The sequence below is a fragment of the Aulonocara stuartgranti genome (genome assembly GCF_965226115.1).
Source record: "Aulonocara stuartgranti genome assembly, chromosome: 13".
NCBI lineage: Eukaryota > Metazoa > Chordata > Actinopteri > Cichliformes > Cichlidae > Aulonocara > Aulonocara stuartgranti.
In genome coordinates, this window is record NC_138949.1 from 21858260 (window position 1) to 21881367 (window position 23108).

Here is a 23108-nt window from a genome sequence, read left to right on the forward strand (position 1 = left end):
GATCTGTATACTCCTTTGACTGCCTTATATATATTCTAAAGCTGCTGTAGATAAGATCGCATTATTCTGTAGGTGTGAAAGTAATCTAAATGTGGTCTTGGAGGGTAGAAAGTCTCATTTTTTCACTCTGCCTGTCACCTTTTGATTTATACTTCATGCATGGATAATAGACTCACACACACCTACCACACTTATCCTACTGTACATTCACATTGTTTAAATAAATCCCAGCTGATACAAGCACACACTCAGCTCAACTGCAAGTTTTATTAAAGTGCAAACACTTTCTTTCATCCTCCTTTTACTTTTCACACACTTTGCTGCTGCATATCTTAACAATAGACTTAAAATAAACTGGGGGGGGGGGGGTTTAAGAATCTTCCAATCTCTTAAGAAGTCAGGACAAGATTTTATGAAAGGATTATTTTTTTAAAAAAATGTAATTGTGTTTATGCCACAGAGGAATTTCCTGTTTTAGAAAATGGCAATTAAGACAACAAATCAGCCCCAAAACAACACATGTGAGTTGTTCAGCACATGTGAGATTTTCAGTGTCACACTACAACATGGTCTATTATTAAATGCAAAATTTGGTCCAACTATTTCACTTCAAACGCCATCTTAAAACACACACTTTGACTGTTTTCCTGCTTAGAGGTAGTCTTATCTGTGCAATGTTTGAATAAATCCCTAAATATGAAGTTTATATCTTAGTTTAAGACAGAAAAAATGGGGAAGCAGTTAAACAGGATGCGTACAAAGGTATAAAAACCAACATATCTGCACTTCTAAAACTGACTAAAAGGCCTCACTTGCTTATAGGCAGGAGCCCAGAAGGCCTATAGGACTGACATTTGAGGTCCTAGACAAATAATCATCTCCTTGGTGAAATTCCTCTGGTTTTTACTTTATCACTGTTTTACGTTCTAAGTGACTGTTCTTTGTACTCATTTTATATTTTTCACTTGATGTAAGATGAAAGGCTGTTAATGGATGATTTCCTTTTCACTGGAATTTATAGTGAAGCCAAGAGGGAAAGCTACCTCCTATAGAAATAGTTTGACCGGTGACGCTACTTTGTAATAGTGCTCTATATACATGCCATACGCTTATGGCAGGGTATTCAGTGGAGATATATATTCTACAAAAGCTACAGGAATGGGGCTATGGGTGGTGGATGGATGCGCTGCCATCTTTTACATTATTCATGGGCCACACTCGTGTTCCCTCTGGGTTTTTCTATCTATCTATGTGTGTGTGTGTGTGTGTGTGTGTGTGTGTGTGTGTGTGTGTGTGTGTGTGTGTGTGTGTCCCTTTGCAAATTATAAAAGTTTAGCTGGAGCTTAAGCATACTGTGAAATCTTTATTACAGTGACGGAAAGAAATTAACTGGAACAAACTGCAAAAGATACCGCTTAACACAAACACAACTTCAAATTATTTTTGCTTGTGAAATGGGGAAAATCATCTTGCTCTTTGAAATTTATTTTGGTTTTGATTGACAAGACTCGCCAAATTAAATTTCACTTTTTTCTGTGTCCGTCAAGTGGTTTCCGAAACATGGAGCAAGCAAGAGAGACCTGCAAAGGGCAAAAGGATGACTGCTCCACAGAAAACTGAAAGAGTTCCTACTTTGGATAAGACCTGTTATTATGATTCCCCACTGAAGACTCTAGAAGGCACTCCCAAGACTCTCAGCCTTCAAGTATGAGCCATTTTTCTATACTGTTTTTTGTTTGTTTATTTGTTTGTTTGTTTTAAGAAAGCTCCTTCAGAGTTAATATTGACCTTTATTTGGGAGGTTATATTGAAATGAAACCTCCATGGAGTCCCACATCATAACAGAAATGTTTAAGAACAACAGTCTCATAGATATCTATTTTTGGTAATACCCAGAAAAATGCTTTGTTGGCTGCAAGAGCTGTTTGTTGTTGCAATGCCACAAATGGCCAGAGGGGTCAAATTTTCCTATAGCATAAATGACAGAATTGTAACCAGTTAATAGTACTTAATGCTTTTTTGCACATATGCATCAGTACTTCTACAAATTTAAAGAGATCTTGTATCTACATAAGGCTATAGAAAAACATGGTCCAATATATGCATCTATCTATCTATCTATCTAGCTAGCTAGCTAGCTATCTTTAAAAAAAAGGGGGCATGTTGGATTTACTTGATTCAATAGTGGACATTGGTTGCACACAAATGTTTTGCTTTGGCAGAAACTTAAACAACTGAGTTAAATCAGCACAACTTTTTCATATTCAGTAAACCTGTGCATTTTGTGTTCATAAAACGCGATTAAAACATGTTCAAATGAAGTAAGTTGAGCTCTTGGAATATTTTAATCCTTCACAATTTTGTCATTTTATTTCAACACTATTCAATAACTTTTACCCCAATACTACTTGTACACTTAAATACTACATGTTGTCTTCATATTACATAATGTTCAAGTTACCATAAAACTTGAATGGGTCTACAACAACTACGATCCTCCTATCTTTATCCTGGTTGCAGGAGGGCTGGGAAATAACCCTGAAGTGATAGGTTACGAGGCAGGGTACACCCTGGACAGCTCACCAGTCTATCACATAGAAACAAACAACCATTTACACTTACATTCATCCATCTGCTTCCGCTTATCCTTTTCAGGGTCGCGGAGCCTATCCCAGCTGTCATAGGGCGAAAGGCGGGGTACACCCTGGACAGGTCGCCAGTCTGTCGTAGGGCTAACACATAGGGACAGACAACCATTCACACTCACACCTAGTGGCAATTTGGATTATCCAATTAACCTATCCCCACAAGCTGCATGTCTTTGGACGGTGGGAGGAAGCTGGAGTACCCGGAGAGAACCCACGCAAACACGGGGAGAACATGCAAACTCCACACAGAAAGACCCCGGCCTGATGGTGGAATTGAACTCAGGACCTTCTTGCTGTGAGGCAACAGTGCTAACCACCGTGCTGCCCATTTACACTTACATTCACGGGTAATTTAGAATCACCAGTTAACCCTAACTCTAATAACTGCATGACTTTTAACTGTGGGAGGAAACCAGAATACCCAGAGAGAAACCACCTCAAACTAGCCAGAATGTGGATTTGAACCCAGGACCTTCTTACTGTGAAGCAACAGCACTAACCAGCATGCCAACAATCTACGAAATGCAGGAAAGCTATGATTTCCTGTATTTGATGCAGAATTTTTTTTTTGCCCTTGTTAATCCACAATAAATAGCAATAGCATGCTCAACAAGAACAAATTAAGTTGTTGAATTTCATACAGATCTTTCATGATTTAATTACGTTCATAGAAACATGAAATTATTGTGTTCAAATTACAAGTTAGACTTTTTTTAATGTAACAACCACCCAATTTACTTTTTTTGGTATACCAAAAAAAGTAGAGGTGGCTGCTCGACTTGACTGAGATGGATGCCTTCCTGAAACCACGATCCAAAGAGCGCGAGACTGAAACCCATGCAGTGCAGCGGGATTTAACATTGCTATATTATTGACTTACTTTTTGTAAGTAATTGTGTTAAATACACGCGAGATGCTTACGTAAATCCAAGAGCTGGCCAATCCCTTTTTTTCAGTGTAGATAGATCTTTATTCTCAAGTGTTTGACTTTATTGTTGACATTTAAACTCAGTTTTTGCCTTGTTGACTTTGTTTCTCAAATGCAAAATTGTGTTTTTGTACTAAATCAAATTTCAGGACTTTGTAAATTACGTTTTTACACAAGTTTTCCAAAATTTGGCATCAAATTCATAATAAGCACATAAGTCATAAAAAAAACAATTTTTTGCCTCAGTAATTGGTATGTTGTGTTTGTTCATTTTCAATTAAATTTAGGGTTTCAAATTGGTTGAAAGGCATTGCATTTTGTTTTATTTATTTTTTACACAGTGACCCAGTTTTTGTTTTGTTTTGTTTTTTTGGTTTTTTTTGTTATTTGAAGGGTGTTGTAGGTGTTTTTACTGAAATGATTTCAGGCACTCTTTCAGCTGTGTAAGATATTATTAAATATAATTTCAAGGAAAGAAAAAAAAACAGACCAGACCCTCCAGTGGCAAATTGACTTCCAAATTTCTTCTCTTTCCACTCCTTTTGATCCATCAAAGTTAAAGAAAAATGTTGAAGGTGAGTGAAGCTACTGTGGATAGAAATTCACAAATAATTATTCTACACGGCACAGAACCACGACCAATAATACAAAGGTTGTTTTGGAGGGAAGAAAATACTACAAAAAGCAGTTTGGTATTGTCACAATGCTACCACATAAGATGGAAGAGGGCAGTATATGTGCCATGTGTAACCTTTAAAATCCTCATTAGTCAAGTTTTACATATGTACACTGCTCAGTTAAGCTTTCCCACACAGAGAGCGTTAATTTGTTTTCCTGTTGAAATGAACATCTGTACAACAGCTGCATCATCTCAATGGGTAATTTGAGAGATTTTCTTTTTATTACTTTAGCTGTTTTTCTCATTTTTACATTTTAGGTCAAACGTGGACCCACTTGCAGACTCAAACACAAAGCAGAATAAAAGCAAGCTTTATTATCAAGTCTACCTCTGAAACTGAAACACAGAGACCTACTCAAGGGAAGCAAGAAAGTAAAACAGACACTCCAACAAAGGATGGGGCAGGGCTATTTATACACAGAAAACAGGCTGGGGATGAGAAACAGAAGAGAAATGAGATGTAGGCAAATGCAATCAGGACAATAAAGAGACAGGAAGTAAAACTCTAATCAACGGAGGAAGCCACCTATCAGAATAAAACAGTAAATTAACAAACAATTAAAAGAAGACAACACCAAGACACGAATAACCTAACTTTTGGAGAACACAATAAAATGAGATGGATTGGGAAGAAACAGAAAACACTAAGGGAACTACACTCGTGAAAAATAATCAGCTCGGCTGAGAAACTAAAGTTGACCGAGGATTCACAACCCAAAACTAAGACTGTAAATCATTTTAACAGGCATTCAAACTCCATAAACACAAAGATACCCAAGTGAAACTTTAAGATACTAGAATAGTAATGAAAAAGCAGGAATCCATTTCTCCATACAGACCAGAGTTCACATAATACAGAAAAACTAAAAGTGTCAGCGTACCAGGATAACAATGAATACATGAACCCAGACACAGGATCACAAAACAGAAAACAAAGACTCAGCCACATCACAAGCAATCAAACTCACGTTTAGAATAATAAAGGAACAAAAAGTTAAACTCAAATGTGTTCATTAAGATCCTAAATTCAAAAAACTTGATGAGGACGGTCCTCAGTCCTGGTCCTTGAGTTTCTCTGAAAACTTTAGATTTTTTTTTTTTTATATCTTTCAGCTTTATGTTTTGCTTTCTGTATTATATCTATATAGACCCAGTTCTGGGTCTGTTGCTGTCTTACTTTATGATTCCTACTCATAATATTTATTGTTTGCAATCCAGTGCTTTGTTTCTTGTATATTTATTTATTTATTTTTGCATTTCAGTGTTTTCCCTGTCTCTCATCCATCTTTCTCTCATTTCTGATCGTGCCTGTACTGCCCTCTCCATCATGTCTTACATGAGACTCTTAGTATTTGTCTTTTATTTCCTGTTTTAGTTTGAAGATTGGTTTTCTTTGATTCCTTACATCAGTTTACTTACTCTTTTGTCGTTTACCATTTACCATTCTGTTTTTGGCCGAAATTAAATCCTCGTTATACTACCCCCAGCTTTGTGCTTATGGTCCCACATCTTTACATTTCACATATTTTGGCACATGGGTTCAACAAATTCAGGAGAAAAAAGAAAAAAACTAATAATTCCAGTTTCCCTTTTTTCTTTTTGCTATTTGAAAGCATTTTTGTAGTTTTATCTTGTTGCTGTGATGGGTAAAGATCCAATGAGTTCTGTGAAGCTTTTTAAAGGATTCCGCTTCCCCCTGTGAGCAAGGCTCTTCTACCTTTATCTCCACTAAAGCTAAGCATAATATTTCCATGTTGCCTCCACCTCCTAGCCATTACAAGGCTGTGAAGAGGATTTTCCAAGGTTAAGATGTAGATTAGAGATGTTTTCAAAATAGATTTCAACCCAGTGAAGATTTTCTTTCTCTTTCCACAGGATTAGTGTATATGAGTTGTACTCTATTCTTCCCACAAACAAGCAGCTTACTGTATATATATTCCCCACCCAACCCCAGGAGGCTTTGGAGCTCTTCAGACCAGACTTCATCAGCCGATCTCAGGGTCGACTGAGGAGGTTGGAGCAGAGGGCTAGGATAAGGAAATCACTGCAGGACTCCAATCCAGACCTGGTGCAGGGCCTTAGGGAAAATCGTGTCAAGCAAAAGAGGAACTGCACCACACCAGATCCACTTAGCGGTAAGCACAGCTGAATAACTCAGGTCGAAACCTGGAGCAGAAGTAAGCCACTTAGTAGAATATAATGTCACATACTTATTGGCCCACCAATCTGAATGATTTGATTCTGCTGTAAAATGACAGCAGCACATCAGGAGCTCTAAGTCACAGTGAAAGATCCTGGAGGTTGTGGAAGTAAAAGTAAGGCAGGAGCTCTTGCAACAACAGCAGGCAATCCACAGTGTAGCTACTGCAGATCAGATAGGATTCAGTCCACAGCAGGCCCTCATCTCCTACATTGATCTTTTACCATGTATCCCATCTCTTCTGTCACTTCTACAGAGACAGAAACATTCATCAAACCCATGAAGCACTACGATGAAAGCTCCTCCAGTCAGTGTAGTTTTCTGGAGACACTGCAGCCTCCAACACACAGAGTGAGAAATAATTAAATAAGAAGCTCGTAGCCATACCATATTGAATTTTTCTAGCATTTTGAGGAACTGTGAATTGTTTCTCCAATAATTCTTTTTAACCTATCTAAACTGGGGTGGACTGAAACAAAGGGGAGGACATTACATTTTATTCCCTTTAAAGTGTAGTGGCATTTATCCAACTTTGCTCTCTGCTGGACATTTTCTGGTACTGCAGATCGGTTAAAGCACTGTTTTCTGCATGCAGGAAATAAAAAAGTTTCAAAAAATAGACCATAATAATCCTTTGGTTTTGTTTTGTGCTATTTCAAGTTAAAAAAAAGATTCGTCAAAAAAGCATTCATACGCAATGCCAAGTATAATTTTAAATACATATAATGATGTGTATTTTTTTTAATCGTGGTTGGGTTATTTAAGGTTCATAAAGGTGTTCACTGTGCAAGAAATTGGCTTCTATATACATTTTTCTGAGCATTAATCTCCAGTTTGTGCTTTTGAAAAATGTGGGATTTTATTACATTGGTGGAATATGAGCTCTCCACAGGTTACATAATATCAAATGTTCATAAATGCATCCTAATTTTAAGAGTAGCAACACATCCCATAACAATCATTTCCTGGCTTTTTTTGCTGGATAACAGCCTGTTTTTTTCTGAAGTTATAGGAGGGATGTGTTTTCAGATCATCTCTCGGCTCTGAATTTTGTTTTGGAAGGTCATGGCGGGGTCATGAAATTAGGAACCATGAATAGCTCACAGTCATCTCTGACTGAAGTTTGGATTCTAATTATAAACAGAGTTAGTAGGACTAGATATGCCCGTGCTTGGCATGTGTGTGGGTTTGATATCTGTCCATGTGTGTGTGTGTGTGTGTGTGTGTGTGTGTGTGTGTGTGTGCGTGTGTGTGTGCATGCGTGTGTGTGCATGTGTGTGTGTGTGTGTGTGCGTGCGTGCGTGCGTGCGTGTGTCTGTGTGTGTGTGTGTCTGTGTGTAACTGTCTGAAACAGAGAGATCACACACAGCCCTCAGTGTTCATTTACATATGCGAGATTCATTTACATTTTAATTCTTATTTGTTATTCCTGTGTGTTTGTGTGTGTGTGTGCGTCATATTATTGCCTGTGTGTGTGGGTGTGTGTGTGTGTGTGTGTGTGTGTGTGTGTGGGTGTCTTAGATAACCTTTTCAAGCCTAGAGAGAGGTCTATATCGAGTAGAGAGATGCAGCTGAGGTCCAGACGGTGAGTTCTCAGATCAAACCCGAGTCAGACATTGTCACTCTTCTTCTTGTTGCACTTTGCTTTTTTTTTAATTCAGCACAATCCATCACCCTTGTTTGTCATATCTGGATGCATCCACACAATGCACATTCACACATATGCATGCTGTATAGATACAATAGATCTTTGACGCCCAAATGTCTTGGCAGGAGATATGAGCTTTCCTCTGTATATCTTATCTATTTTTTTTCTTCCCTTATCTGGAAAGGCACACCTGATCAGATGATGGCTGCCCATTGTAATTTTTTTTCAAAAGCAACATTATCTGGCTTGGAGGATCTCTTGACAAATTGGCTGTAGTTGCGGGAATGAAAAAGTAGTCTGAGCGAGACCTGTTTATCAATGGATCCAGGTTTTTCACTGGCTGTGGTCTCACTAGATAAAACCTCATCTCTAGTATGCCAGTCTGCTGGCATGGCTCAGCCACCCTCAAACTTCTGATACTATATTCCCCTGCTGCGTATGAATATGCGTTTTTCTGTCTGTAGGATTTACAACATGCTGCCAGAGGTGACAAAGAGAAAGGAGGAGGAAAAAAGAAGGGCTGTATCTCAAGCCAACAGACTGCGGGCCGAAGTCTTTAAAAAGGTAGTGCTTGGGTGATTTTGGTATAAAAATCAGTCCTGAACACTGATTATTGTGCATGAAAACTGTCAACAAACATTAAAAATACTCCTGAAGTACAAAAGAAAACACAAGAAGGGTTGATCCAAAGGATGGCATGGTGGGGCACAGATTAGTATAGCGTCAACTCACAGCAAGAACATTTTGGATTGTGACCTGCTAGTCAGGTGGGAAGTCTTTGTTCTGGTTTTGGATAGCCTCACTTCCCCCACAGTTGAGCGACATTTGCGTGAAATTAATTAGTGTTTCTAATTTGGCTGCGGTTGTGAGGAACTCTCTGTGTTAGCCTACGGATGGACTGGCAACTAGTCCAGCATGTACCCTGCCTCTAGCTCAACTCCACCTGGGATAGGCTCCAGCCCCACTCTCTAGTTTGATAGTTGTACCCATACAACCCCAAAACTGCTCATTTTTAAATACATATTTTTTGCTGTTTAACATTACAGATGCAACAATGTATTGAACCGAATGCAAAGAACTGAAAACTGAGTTTGTACAGCTCTAACAAGCTTAAAAATTCAGTTTTTTGGTATGACCACCTTTATTCTTCAACACAGCCTTCACTCTTTTAGGTAAGCTTTCTTTGAATCGCTCTAAGTAGTCTTCAGGAATAGTTCTCCAGGTCTCTTGCTCTTTCTTGGATGTTGGCTGCCTTTTGTTCTATTCTCTGTCAAGATGATCTCACATTGCTTCAACAATGTAGAAGCTGAGTTGCTTGGAGGCCAATCCATGACACTTGTGTGTTTTTCTATCCAGCTATGCTTTTATTGTACTGGCAGTACCATTCAGATGCTTTCTGGATGGTATTGCATGGTGGATCAAAATCTAAAAGTACTGAAATGCATAGCGTACACTCTGTTTTACAGATGGAGACACTCACTGTTGTATCTCTCTCCTGACCCCCTCCATACATATTAACAATTTGAGACAAAGTGTAAAAATTTGGTTCATCACTCCATAAGACCTGTTGCCACTGATTTTCAATCCAATTTAATTGACATACATTAGTCTTGTCTCCCTGTTTTCCCTTTCTTTCTCACTGAGACCATTTGTAATCAGACTTTGTTGAAAAGTAGATTGTTGAGACGGTTGAAGGTGTAGGTCCACCTCTCAGGTCCTGTAAATGTTTTTCACCAAATTTCTTTAGGTCATGATTTTCAGATACTACTGTAGTTTTTCAGAACTGCCACTTTCTCTTTTGTCCTCCAGTTGTCCAGTTTTCTCAGTTTTTAAGGACACACTGCACATCATGCTGAGATATAACACATTTTCAGACAATAGCTCATTAGGATTTACCTTGTTGGTCCAAAAATACATGTTTATGCTTGTCAAATTGTGTTATCTTTGGCATTTTTCAATGAAAGAAACAAAGTATGACTTTAATGGCAGGTGTCAAGTAATAAAGTGCCTAAAGATATTATTTAAAATTGGTTCTTTGCAAAAATGTATACACAACCCTGGTTCATCCTTTGACTTAAGTGCCGTTTTGAATGATTCTTAGGTAAGTGTTAAGCTGCTGGACTGAAAATGAGTAAAAAAAAAAAAAAGGCAGTCACCGTCCGCAGAAAAGCTTTTAAAGTCTTTCTGAGAGCGTGGAGAACTGTTGCTCAAGACCACTCAAAAAAAAAATGTACAAGTCTGGCTCCTTTAAAGCAAAATATAAATAAATGAGGGGTGGCTCAAGACTTTTGCACAGTACTGTATACTCAAGTAATGTTTCAGTATTTTCAGTTGTATTTGACTGGATTAATTAATGGAAACATAAGCACACACAGCCAAAAAAAACAAGAGGCCAGTCATTCTTCAGCATGCTAACATGTTTTAGCATATTTCTCAGAAAAGCTAAAAGAAAACCATTTCACAGAAAAACCAACTTAAACAAAATATAATATATATGTTCAGATGTCTTTAACCATCTGCAATTGTATCTTGATTAATGAATATAGTGTCCGCATCTAAAAATGAAGCGTGGTTTGATCCTTGTCCACCAGAGGTCACTGCTCAACTGCTGATGTTTCTGTCGTTTCTCACTGTGGAGTATCGCCAGTGTATGAATTCAACATTAAGGTCTATCTAAACACAAATCCTCATATTTGCTTGAAATCTGTTATTTGCGGTGTGTTCAAAAATCAGAAAGCATTAAAGAACCTTCTTATCAGTCATGCCAGAACAAAATCATTACTGCATTACAGCTAAGCCTGTTTCATCCTTTACACAACCATGTCGTTTTGGCTTTCACTGCTACAGAAAAATCTAGCACTACAAAAGCTTATATCCATTAGGCAATGCTGACATGATGCAGCACAGCTGAAGGATGTGGAAGCATCCACATCCTTCAGCTGTTAGGGGCCTGTGGCGAATGAATGATATATTTAGGACATGCGGTGTCAGACAGATCCATTTGGCTTCCCTTATGATCGAGTCTTCAGTCTCTAACATAACCAGAACAATGAATTCACTGTCAGTCAGGTGAGATGTGAAAAATGTGAAGAGATGTCTCCAATCTCATACAGATAATTACACAATTATGACAGTCTCGGTGTGTGTGTGTGTGTGTGTGTGTGCGCACAAAAGACAGACAGAGACAGAGAGAGAGAGCGAAATGGTGTGTGCACGTGTTTTTCCATGATCTTATTCAATATGAGCTAAAATTGAAAGGCTTATTTCTTCTTTGCCACTGTGTAGGCATGCTGGGAACTGTTTTGCCTTAGGCCTCCCTTTCATTTTTAAGAAAACTGTGAATCTACAGTAAATCACAGTCGTGTGGTTTACTGACACAGCGAGCAACTGTAGAAGAAAGTGTGATGTCAAATCGCTCTGTAAGAGAATATTTTATTTCCTGGTGAAATGGAGCAGTTATGATGCCAGTGTGACCTTCCCACCTCTCAAATGAAGCCATTAGCTGGGCCCAACCACAGAGACTGAGAGAAAAGGAGTGTGTTCACCCTAACAAACACTGTGTGCTTTAGAGGTTTCATTTCATCAGAAATTCTCCAACCCACACACACACACACACACACATATACATGCACACACAGGGGGGAGCCCAACTAAGACTCACAGCAGGGTCTGATAGCACAGTGTAGAGGGTGGCTGGTTGTGAATGCTGGCTGAAATTTCATTTCAGCTGTTGTGTAGTACTGTAAGAGAAGCATGATTGCATAGCAGGGGTGTATGGTCAGGAAGCAAGCTATAATTATTCCCCCTACCTGAGCTTAGCCTTCTCAGCAGTGAAGCTGATGGAAGTGAAAGCCAATTTGGCAGCCTGCGTCTTACCTGAGTGATGCTGAGCTGTTCTTAAAAGAGAAGGGAGGTCTAAGAGTAGACAGATATGTTTTTGATCTTCAGGAGCTAGCGTAGCATTGTTGTTTTTCTTGTCTTGCAGAAAATTCTGGATCAGGTCCTGCAAAGATAAATCGGACACCGGCGAATGGGGATACTTCACTGACCACTTACTGCATCTTCAAGCTTAACACTTTGCAATAATAATTACTGTATAACTCCTTTAATTTCTTACTTAAGTCATGCTACATGTATGTCATTTGATGTTGTATTTTGCATCCTGTAACCAGAAAAAAACGATATTGCAGATATTGTCACCAGGCTTTTATTAGTTGAGGATAATGTATTTTGGCTATTATCTGTTACTGATATGATTCAATCTGACACTAAACAGAGATGCCAGATTATTATTAAATAGGCAATTTTGTAAAAGTAGTCTGCAGGTGGAAATTGCATGAAGTGAAATCTGTGTGAGATCAATTGTGTGCAAACAATAACAAAGCCCACACACCCCACCTACCACCGACAATTGCTCATTACCGACAAATGTGATGAGTTTGTCAGTTGTCAGGTCTTTTTTGCTGGTCAAATAAACATGCAGCAGTCAAACAACACAGACATAATCATCTAAATTGAGCAGTTTCGTTCCTGATGGTTTTCTTCATTGGATATATCTTTTTCCACAAATGTCGCTCAAGGGCTGCAAAATAAACTGAATGTATCCCTCGGACATTCTGCGTTAAAGTTATTTTACAGGAAGTCAAGCCTTGGTGCTTTAACCAGAAAACCTTGGCTGTCATTGTTACTGTACAGTAGGTGTTCATAAAGCAGGAGAGGGAGGCTACGTTTCGTCATTGACTTCACATGTGCCTGGAGGCCTGTGGAACCTCCCATCCGGAACAGTGGAATTTCAAGCTAATCGAACTCAGGAGACTTGCAGCACCCGTGAAAGGGGCCTTTGTCACACAGCTCCAAACCAAAGATGACATTGTAATAAGAGAGGAGACTCCTGAGCACAGCCTGGGACCGCAGACCACATATACCTTGTAAAGGTGACTGACAACTCTGTGGCATTTAAACAGTGCCTGCTGGGATGAGGAGAGAAGACGGGAAGGACATGTGCTGCAGGAAAAACACAGTATATTCAAAGAGTAAATTCTTTGGTGAGTCAGTTGCTTTGGAGTAAATGCAAAATGTTACGTTAAATGTTTAATAAAGGTTAAATTTGCTTACTGCTGTATTTCATTCTCCACTAGGATTAAAGTGATTAATTAAGGCCCTTAGGTGCAGTAAACAGCATCAATAACTACTGACTTTACTCCTGCCTGTGTTGTCAGGTCAGCAAAGCCATTTTGCAAAAGTAATGCGCATGGGAGAAATGTCCTCCTGCCATGTAGACTGGTTCCAGTTGATGAACACATACTGACAGGCAGTCGTATAAGAGGAGACGAGTGCTTGTCAGTCAGCCCGTCTCTCTCTGAGGCATCATGTGTCTGTATGTCACAGCGTTATCTCCACAGAATGTGTACTATGTGCTCTGAGGCCCTTCAGCTGGCTTCCCAATGGCTTTGACTGACTCAACAGCCCTGAGGGGTAAGACTGATATGGCAGGCTTAGAAAGAAGTGAGCTTACAGTGCTAAATGTGTATGTGCATGTAAAGCCACTCATTACAAGCGTTTAGTCATTAGGCATATCCCTAGCAGGCATACTATTTGAAAATCTAGCCTCAATGACATCATGTGTTTTTATATTTAGGTGTATTAAGGCGTTAAAGCCATCAAAGAATCTCAGGCTGAACAATAGGTAGTCATTTAAAAAGGCAAAACTAGACCTAACGCAGACATAACTCCAGTCAGCTCAGGCAAAGCGATGAAATTCTTCCTCTTTCTCCCTTGCTCTCAGTTTTTCTTTTTTTTTTTCAGTTTGTAACCTCAGTGGAAATGTGAAGTGAAATGACGCCTGCGCAGAGATACATCTGTGACTTTTTTGCCTGCAGCACACTCACTAAAAAAGATTAGGCTAAACCACACCAGGTAGCCTGTGCAGAACACAGATGGGGCCTGATTTATGGCGGTTTGTGTGCCTGGGCACAGAGACGGAGTGAAACAGGAAGAGGAGATGATAGGTGACTCATATTTTTTAATATAGATTGTTCTGAGAAATTGAATCATGCTAGTTCGGTCAAGGTCTTACATTTATTCCATCAGTCATTACAATTATAAGTTGTGCAGATAGCTAGGTCTATGGTTTAATGCCACATTATTTCAAATCTTACTTCAAAGTTTGCCACGCAAAAAAAAGACAGAAAACTTATAGGAGCAAATCAGGGCACAACAGGTTTAAAAGGCTTAGTGTTTTAAAAATGTCAGCTCAGAAACCACATGAGTCTGCATTCAAAGATTTTCTTCTACACAACTCATCACAGAATTTCTCACGATCATTTCCAACAAATTACATCCCAAGCGATGCTGTGGTAAAACTCGCTAACCTCCCTTGGGCTCTGCCCTTTTCAGAGCTGAGTTCTGTATCTCACTTGTGTGTATCTCAGCCGCTCTATCATCACATGCTTGAGAAAGTCAGAAAAAAGCCAGTCATCCTAATTCACCCTGGACCCGCTAGATGAAAGAAGACATTTGTCTGTGTTTCAAGGATGAGTAGGAGGACTAAGACTAAATAAGCAAGATCAATATTTGTTGTGTTCATGGAATTAATTGGTTTAAATCTGTCTGCAATTATTTGTCGCTGACATATAAAGAAATGTTTAAATGTGCAGATTACTTCCATGCAGAAGCGGTTGGAGAAAAGCCACATTTGTGTATCCTGGTAACATGCTCTGAGAAATATACAGAAATTCAAACACACTGATCTGGTTTTTATGTTTCCTGTTAAGTTGTGAGAAGCCAGCAAAAGAGAGCTTGAAGATTAATAAGAGGAAGATATGCACAGTAGGTTACATTATATTCTCTGCAAAATCTTTTCTTTACAGCCTACGCACATTCCTTCTCAGAAGCAGACTGTTCAAGACAAGGCTGTCTGATTTCTTTAGACTTGTAACTCAATTCATTAATTTCACAATTTTATGTAAATTCACATTTTTTTATTTATTATAAACTTTCATATATTTTTTTTCTCCTTATTCGTTTGCTGCTCTAGTTATATTTTTTCCTGAATAACATGTTTTGTCATTGTAAGGCTGGCCATATGTCAATATGTTTTTTTCCCTTTAAATTCACCTACTCTTTGTTGACAACAAGCTAATTAACTATCACAGACACATAAAGGGCAAAAAAAAGAAAGAAAAACTATAACTAACCAGCATCCCCCCCTGCAGAGTTCAGGGGGAAAATCTATGCATTCATTGATTTACATCATCCACTCGAATGTTCTCTGAACAGAAAGCGCAAAAACGTATATGATACTGCTATTAGTAAATACATTTGCTTATACAGACCAATCCCAGTCCACCAGTAAAACTAACATTGTGTGAGAGAATAGTGCAAACTGCATTAATAAATAATATGTACACTATAAATCTAAGAAAAACAGCTGCATGAAATACTACAGAAGTGTGTGTACAATCATGTGCCTGAAAGCTGTTTTCACCTGTCAAAATACGCAGTTATTATACAGTGCTATATATCGCCGATTTTTATAAAAGATTATGCTAATATAATTATTTTTTATATTTTTAATCTCCAGGTTTCACAAGTGGCTATTGCTGCTTAAGAAAAAAAAATGTCCTTGAATGTCCAGAATAGACTTAGTTGAATGAATATGATTTTTATGGGCGAAAATATCAGATAATTTCAGTGGGCTGGCAGCAAACTCATTAAAATTGTTAATGATTGGTTTTGGGGTGAACTCGTTTCGGTTTCTATTGTGAAAAAGTTCAAGAACCACTGGTCAGTGGATTAGGTTTGACTCCGTTATAGGTAAAGGGAAACAAAGAACGACAGCGGTCTTAAACGCAGATAGACTTTAGGACCCAGAGGCGTGTGAAGAGCACATGGCAAACTGTAGCTGCTCTGGGTCTAGAGGGGATGGCAAGTCCGCTTCACTATACTCTCCAACAGTCTCCTCTCATTCTGTCTGTGCTGTCGCTTTCTAACACCCTCCTCACATCAGCAACACCCTTTCCCAGAAACATTTAGCTAACACTTGCCGCTTATCTCTCGTTTCCCCCCTCACCGTTGTCCACCATATGTTTGGTGTTGCATGGAAAAGTTTCTGAGAGCTTCTTTCTTGGAGTGACAGCCTGCCGCATCTTGTTGGGAGTCTGGGTGGTGAAGTCTGTTTTCCTCCCTTTTCTTTTTCCCTCACACTCACTGTGAACTGCTTTGACCCGTATCTCCATCCTGTCACCAGTGTTGAAGCATCTGGTGGTAGCTACGTTAATAACGCAGTCTGACCGGAGCGCTTTTCCTCATTTCACCCTACCGAACCCGGGCATGATGCGAACCTGGAGGCGGCGGAAGAACTTTGGCTTGCTGATCCTCGCTCTCCGAGTCTGGTGCCTGTCCACGGCAGCAAAACATGCTGACAGCATGGTTTACAACATAGAGAGGGGTGAGTGGATATCTTTATTGTGAATATCAGTGCTATCACTCAGCGGGCTCATTGTCATGTACAGCTGCAGATGCTCAGCCACAGTCTGGTAACGTGATTTTCAGTGTTTGCACATTTTATTTATTTCTCTCTTTACAAAAAAAGCCGTTTCCTAGTCTCAAGCTGCGCATTTTACACATAGGCTGGGCAGAAAGGAAATTGGTTTTTTTAACATCAGTTTTCGTACTCAGATGGAAAAACAATAAAAGGAAGTCAGACTGCTGCGGATGAACAGATAGTTTGACATCCAGGAGGATGCAGCTTCATCTTTAGCCTGTAAACATAAACCCAAACAGGATGTCTCCTGAATGAATCAGCCACTGATTATGGGGTAGTCTGTGTATGGGATTGAGCACGTGACACAGTACAAATTTGTGCGTGTGGATGTGTGGATGTAGTAAGAGAAAAGGAAAAGGAACAAAAATAAATGCCACCCACTGTTAAACGTAAGGAGCTATTCAAATATAGATATTTTTGAGGTGATCAAGCATGCTGAAGTGATAAATAAGAAAATACAGGCCATATAAGGTTAAAAGTGCACTACTGAAACAATACGACATGCTACCATCACAGCTGGAGCAGCTAATACAGATGTACAGTGCCAACAAGTCAATAATAAGCTTTCATGAAAGAGAAGTAGAAAGATTCAGCTCATGAGTTGTTTGCTGTCCACATCAGCCAGCTGTCGGATCATTAAAGCTGCCACACACTGGGTTAGTTAAAACAGAAATGCAGAGAGTAAAACAGTTGTAATGGGTTGCGTGAGCGTTGAACTAGGGCAGGCTCTTTTGTGGCAGCAGTCAGATACAGTAATGTTGGATATTGACTTCAGCCTCTATGTGAAACGTTTGTCACAGTCTCCCCCCACCTTGGTGGGGGCTCTTGCTACAGCGCTTTTAGTCATACTACAGTTTGTTCGAATGGAGGCAGAGAGGGTTTTTTGTAGCAGACTCTTTTCATGTTCTCCCAAAATTGGGATAGACTAGGATAGACTTGGTCTATCCTATTAAAAATTATGATATAAACGTGCACAACACAATTTTTGACTTCTGAATTTTTAATTTATTTTGTTATTTATGGTGGTAAAAAGAAGACCAGATGTGCTGTAGTCATGTTCTCCATCCAGTAGCTGTAAAAGTTATGTCTATTCTCAGATTGGTAGCAAAAAAAAGGAAATAGTGTGAAGGTGTTATACAGCTACAAAGTCCAGAAAGGAAGGATTTAGAAAGGACTGGTTGGGTTGACAAAATATTGACCTTTGACATGGGATACTGATGTTTGCTTCCCACTTCCTAACAGTCACATGAATCTCTTTTAACCAGTGCCTCCCCACGTTAAATGATTATTTTGTTTTCTTTTTTTTGTAAAGAAATGTTGTCCTGTTTTGTTGTTCTTATGTGGAAATAACAAATTACGTAGGCGTGCACTGTAAGTAAAAGATTGTCACATTGGCCGGACACAAAAATCATGTCATAAATATCCATTTAGTCAAAATGGTTTGGCTTAACAGTGGCCTAAATCCATCATAACTGGATACTTGACTTAAGCCAGATTTGTGATGAGCCCTGCCAGAATCGGTCAAACTTATGCCAGTGCAGTGATTTCACACTTCTCCAGTGCTAGCCTTAGTGTTGCTGCTGACTGAAACTGACTCAATCCTTTTCTGTACCCCCCGGAAAAAAAAAACTCTGCGGCTAGTACCTCTGTTGCCAAATCTGGCAGTCCTATATGGATCAGATCAGCACTGACTGACATTCGGCCTTCCTGTGCCAACACTCAGCTGCAATCAGCAACCTGGACAGAGTTCAGAAACTGTTGTGTTGTCATTTAGTGAAATAAGTGATGCATTAGATAATGAGGACATTCTCTGTAGTGGTTTTGAAAGTGCCTGAGCGAGCATGTCCAAGGCTTTGAAGCCAGTAATAATGCATATTTGAAGACATGTGCTACAAATAAAATAGTAATATTCACCAAAAAGTAGGGAAAAAGTGTCAAAAACTTTACATTTAAGTTCCGCAGATTAAAATTAATCTGTTTAAAGGTTTTGTGCTATGAATGCAGTCTTTCATCGTACTGTATAATCATTTGCTTTGTCATACTCCCATCCCCTCTGATTAAAACTTTGACTGACAGCTCAGGAAGTGATTAGAATAGTAACATATTTCATGTTTAAGCTGGGAGATCAGCTTCTTTGTGAAAGTAGCTGTAATTAAATTTTGGTTGCACAGTGTTTAACAAGCCTACAAAGTAAAACTCAGGTTATCAGTAGTTGACTCAGCCTTCTGCTTGTTAGCCTTCAGAAAGCTTGTTTATATTTATGACTGGAATATTGAGTATGTTTGAATAACCATTTGTGTTTTCTTGTGTGAAGTGCTACGGCCCTTCAGGGCTCAGTTGTCTTCTGAACTTTTATAGCAAAAATAAAATAAAAGTCCCATAAGGGCGAGAATCAAGCAGGCCGTGTTTGTAAATCTTTGATGAATCGTTCTGTCTATTGCTTTCTCTCTCTGCCTGACTTTCTTTGTCTCTCGTCTGCATATCAACTGGTTTTCTAAGGGTCTTTTTTTTCCCCTTTTTTCCGGGTGGAGGAAACTCAATAAATAATTAGAGACAGAACCAAATGACCTGGATTAGATTTGAGGATATCAGCTGGTCAGACTGACTGCAGCTTCAGACAGAATTAATTAGAAAGATTAAAATGTCTGTTTTGTCTAAACAAACAGACAGCGGGGAGAATAAAACCTACCCCGAGTGCCCTGAAACACACAATAATGTATGCACAGACTCCTTGGTCTCCGAGGAGCATCGGTCACCTTTCAGCACAGTTTCCTGGGAAGTAGCTCTAGCCCATTCTCCAGTCTGTGGTGGAATGCTGACTATCGTCTGTGTGGGGAAAAAAACAACAGGTTTCTGTAAAATCCATTTAGGAAATAACCTCATCCTGGTCTGTCTCTCAAGCCCCTCCATAAGCTGTCACTTGACATTTTGAGGACAGGCTGGCATTGATCTGTTGGCCGCGAGGGAAGGCCACGCACAGTTAGAGTTGTCTCCCTCTGTTAAGCATCATTGGTCATTATAGCCATCAGTGTGATTTAGCTTCCTCCTGCTCTGCCTGTGGATGCTACAGATACATAATAGATATGCTGATGTCATGCGAAGGCAACTTAACACAGCGGTACACAAAAAACAGCAGTCACAAGCGACTCGGAATCGAATATGTATACATGGAATAATTCCTGATTTTATTAAGAAAGAACAGGGTGGAAAAAAAAGAGAATATGTTAGCGATGTATTGTGAAACTGTGAGAAATCTGGGTGTTAGACAGCATCAGAGCTACAGACCACCACCTAAAGAGCTCTGACAAACAGCAGTCAGTCATGTGTGTGATGGATAAGAGTGGGTGCATTTCTCTCCAGTCTGCATTATCCTTTAGAGAACCAAAAAAAAAGACACTGAGACAGGTGAGAAAGCAGTCAGTCACCTACATTTACCGCAGTGATTGGATGTGTCAGACCGCCTGTGATGCTTACATATTTTAGTGGGACACTTTCCCCTGCACTGAAGGAAAAAATCTTTATAGTGGAGCAAAGAGAGGAAGAAAGGAATACTGAATAGGTGCAAAATAGGATGGGAACATGGAGTCGCTCCTGTCACCACTGTGAACAGCGAGCTGTTATTTATGCTAGAATGCAGAAGAATGACAGATTTCTGAGAAGTTTAAACATGCAGTCGTCTCTGCTCGCGTCCATAATGAATGCGCGGCTGGCTGGAAGTGTAGCACAAATGGGAAGTGTACAAAAGAGCTAGTGAACATATGATTTCTTGAGAGCAGCGGTTCCTTGTTTGTTTCTTTTCCTTTGACCAACCATCCCTCTGAAGAAATATTAGGTTTCACTCAGATGAGAGAAGCATGGAAGTGGACTGATGCAACAACATGATTCAGGTTTGAGACTCACGCAGCTGCACAGCAGGCTGAACCATCAGGTTGCCCTACATCAATAATTTCACAACAGAAAGGTCACCACACCTCCATGTCAGCCTGTTTACCTTGAGATGTTGGTTATTGGATCCAGTCATGCTCTTCAGCCAATAGCCGTTATATCCTGAAGCTTTTCATGGAAGGAATTGAAGCTGTTTTGAGAGAATAGTATATGAAGAACACTTTTTTTTTTTAGAGACATGTGAAGCAGAATTGGCTCTGCTTTCTCCACAGAATTTGGGACCTCTTGATCTTTGTCTTATTGGAGTGCCCATACTTGAATTTCCTTCCTTCAAGAACACAAAAGGTTTTGCTGAGTGTTTTGTTTTTGTTTTGTTTTTGGTAAAAATTTAGCACACGTTGAATCACTGATTACATAATTGCATATTCTGAATGAATACAATCATTCAGTCCTTTCCACACATAGAGTGGGCTGCTTAGGTATATTAATGGCCACCCAAATATGCACTGTGAAATGTCTGAAATGTTATTTTTTTTAATAATCTGAAAGAATTGCATGTTAGACCTGTGATGTTAGGCCTAATGTGTAGCTTGCCTTTCATCTTATAGAAGCTAGGAAAGGCTCCAATTGCCCCATTAGCTGGATAACAGGGTAAAAAAAATGCATGTGTCATAAGATTAACGCTACATAGAAAGTTATTTTCGGCTGCTTCCTTGTCACACGTGGTCGTCAGAGCAGGTTTCTCTTCATGTTTGTTTTGGGATTTTACACCAGATTTTTGACACAATCGGGAAAACTGGAAACTGAGAGGGATAGCATCCTTGCTCTTATTTTGAAAGGCTGAAATGGCTGCTAAGGAGTTAGCCTTAGCCTTATGTTGCTCAGTCATCGTATTTGTCAGAGCCCCAAAAATATAGCTATAGATAGCAGCTATTTGCTGGTATATGTGGTACCATATATATGCCGTTTATGACAGCCAATAAAGGAAAATTAAAAAATGTCGAAGACACAGAAGAAATAGAATTTAACTTGTTATAGACATTATATACTATACTACAGTCTCACTGAAGCGGTGCTTGGAGATTAAAGTCTGGAGATCACCAGAATCAGTAGAATCGCTCTCTGGTTACTATTAATCATTTCAGGAGTTGTAGACAGGAATAGGGTCAGTGATTAAGGAACTGACCGACTGACCAATTGACTAAGATTATCATTGTAATAACAAGCTGCTAGCATTACTGATATTTTGTTAAACCTTGTCTCCCCTGCTGATAGCTTTTGGGTGACCCAGGATGTGTGATAAGTTCCAGTTAATCCCTAAATCCCCCGAGCTGAAATCCCTATAGCTCTGAGACATAATGCCCAAATCTGTGCAAGACAAGACGGGAATTGGCTATTCCACTGTTGCTCCCACAGGATGTGAATAAGACACACGAGTAAATCTCACTAAACCACGCTGAGAAATCTTGTATTACCATCATTTCACTCTGAGCCAGTGATTGCTCGATCAGAACAATAATGATGTGTGTTTGGAATGGATCTAGGAGGTAACACATCCAGGATTAACACCTTCAGCACTAATTACACCAGTTTGTTATCACAGGAAGAGTGTGCAATGTGGGAACAGATAGTAGGCACTGTTGAATTGTTGGTAATGAGGTAACATTGTAGTTATCTATCCCTGCAAAAGACCCTGGGACACTTTAGAGTGGTCTCTTTCACTGTGTCTAAAAAGCTCATAATGCTTTTCCTCTTTGTTACATTTTAAGCCCATTTATTTTTTCCCTTAGAAATCATAGAAGAAAAATTGCAGGGCTGAAAAACTAGTCAGTCTTACTCAGAGTGCTGGGTAAATCTTTTGATGCATTGTTTAAACAGAAATTTCTTGGGGTTTTTTCTCCTGTAAAAAGAACACCAGTGCTTTATTTTGATCTCAAAGAATTTTTTGTTTGTTTTTTTGAAGTCTTTTTTTTTTTTAACCAGTGCTCGAGGCATGGCTCTAGTTACAGCAATGCTGGCTTGTCCTTTCATTATTTATTTGGTCCACTGGTTTGGTTCAGAATAAAATATTTCAACAACTTTCTGATTGTAGTTCCGTGGCGGTTTTCATGGCTCCTGAGGTTACATCCTGCTGATACAACCTCTAGGCAGTTTTTTTTATAATGTTATAATAAAATTTTTTATAATGGTACCATGAGGTTGACATTTTTAGTTTTATGTAAAATGTCATGACAGCATTTTAATTTATTGGCATGACCTGTGGTCCAGACATCCATGCTGCTCAAAAGAACAAGTGATGCAATCGCTTTTTACTTTTACACCAAGAGCTGTCAGAGTGTTCCAGTGGAATATATCACCAACCGCATCGACTTATATATCCAAGATGGATTGGATTATGACTAAAAGTACTTGCTAAAGTAAGGACAGTCCTGCCTGTCTCAGCTGTATGCTGTACTTTGCGCAGCAGCAAGATCCTGGGTTCAAAGCCACCCATAGTGAGATTGCCCACAAAAAATCCTTGTTGGCCATGCTGTGGGTTAGCCCATGCAGGCCCCATAGTACTTTTACCTCACAG

At 39.3% G+C, this 23108-nt stretch overlaps 2 protein-coding genes across 3 annotated transcripts in view; both read left to right on the forward strand.

The window, feature by feature from the left end:
- Nucleotides 1–1472: 1472 nt before the first annotated feature.
- LOC309720875 ((E2-independent) E3 ubiquitin-conjugating enzyme FATS) lies at nucleotides 1473–12671 on the forward strand. Its single transcript, XM_082558073.1, has 5 exons — nucleotides 1473–1705; nucleotides 6210–6390; nucleotides 7977–8040; nucleotides 8568–8667; nucleotides 12089–12671. Exons 1-5 carry the CDS (start codon nucleotides 1598–1600, stop codon nucleotides 12116–12118), a joined length of 483 nt encoding a protein of 160 aa, XP_082414199.1. The 5' UTR covers nucleotides 1473–1597; the 3' UTR covers nucleotides 12119–12671.
- A 3320-nt stretch (nucleotides 12672–15991) lies between these two features.
- Nucleotides 15992–23108, forward strand: part of adam12b (ADAM metallopeptidase domain 12b) — a 99514-nt gene continuing 92397 nt past the window's right edge. For both annotated transcript variants that reach the window (XM_082557350.1, XM_082557351.1), the window contains exon 1: nucleotides 15992–16552. In XM_082557350.1, coding sequence (XP_082413476.1) covers nucleotides 16435–16552 — 118 coding nt within the window. In that variant the 5' untranslated portion in view covers nucleotides 15992–16434. The remainder of the gene's footprint in view (nucleotides 16553–23108) is intronic.

Excerpts from the sequence above, each read along its gene's own strand:
- LOC309720875 (XM_082558073.1), top strand. The coding sequence starts at position 1,598 with ATGACTGCTCCACAGAAAACTGAAAGAGTTCCTACTTTGGATAAGACC. Across the intron at positions 1,706-6,209 it reads CCAAGACTCTCAGCCTTCAA|GAGGCTTTGGAGCTCTTCAG; the intron begins GTATGAGCCATT and ends ACCCAACCCCAG. Across the intron at positions 8,668-12,088 it reads GGGCCGAAGTCTTTAAAAAG|AAAATTCTGGATCAGGTCCT; the intron begins GTAGTGCTTGGG and ends CTTGTCTTGCAG.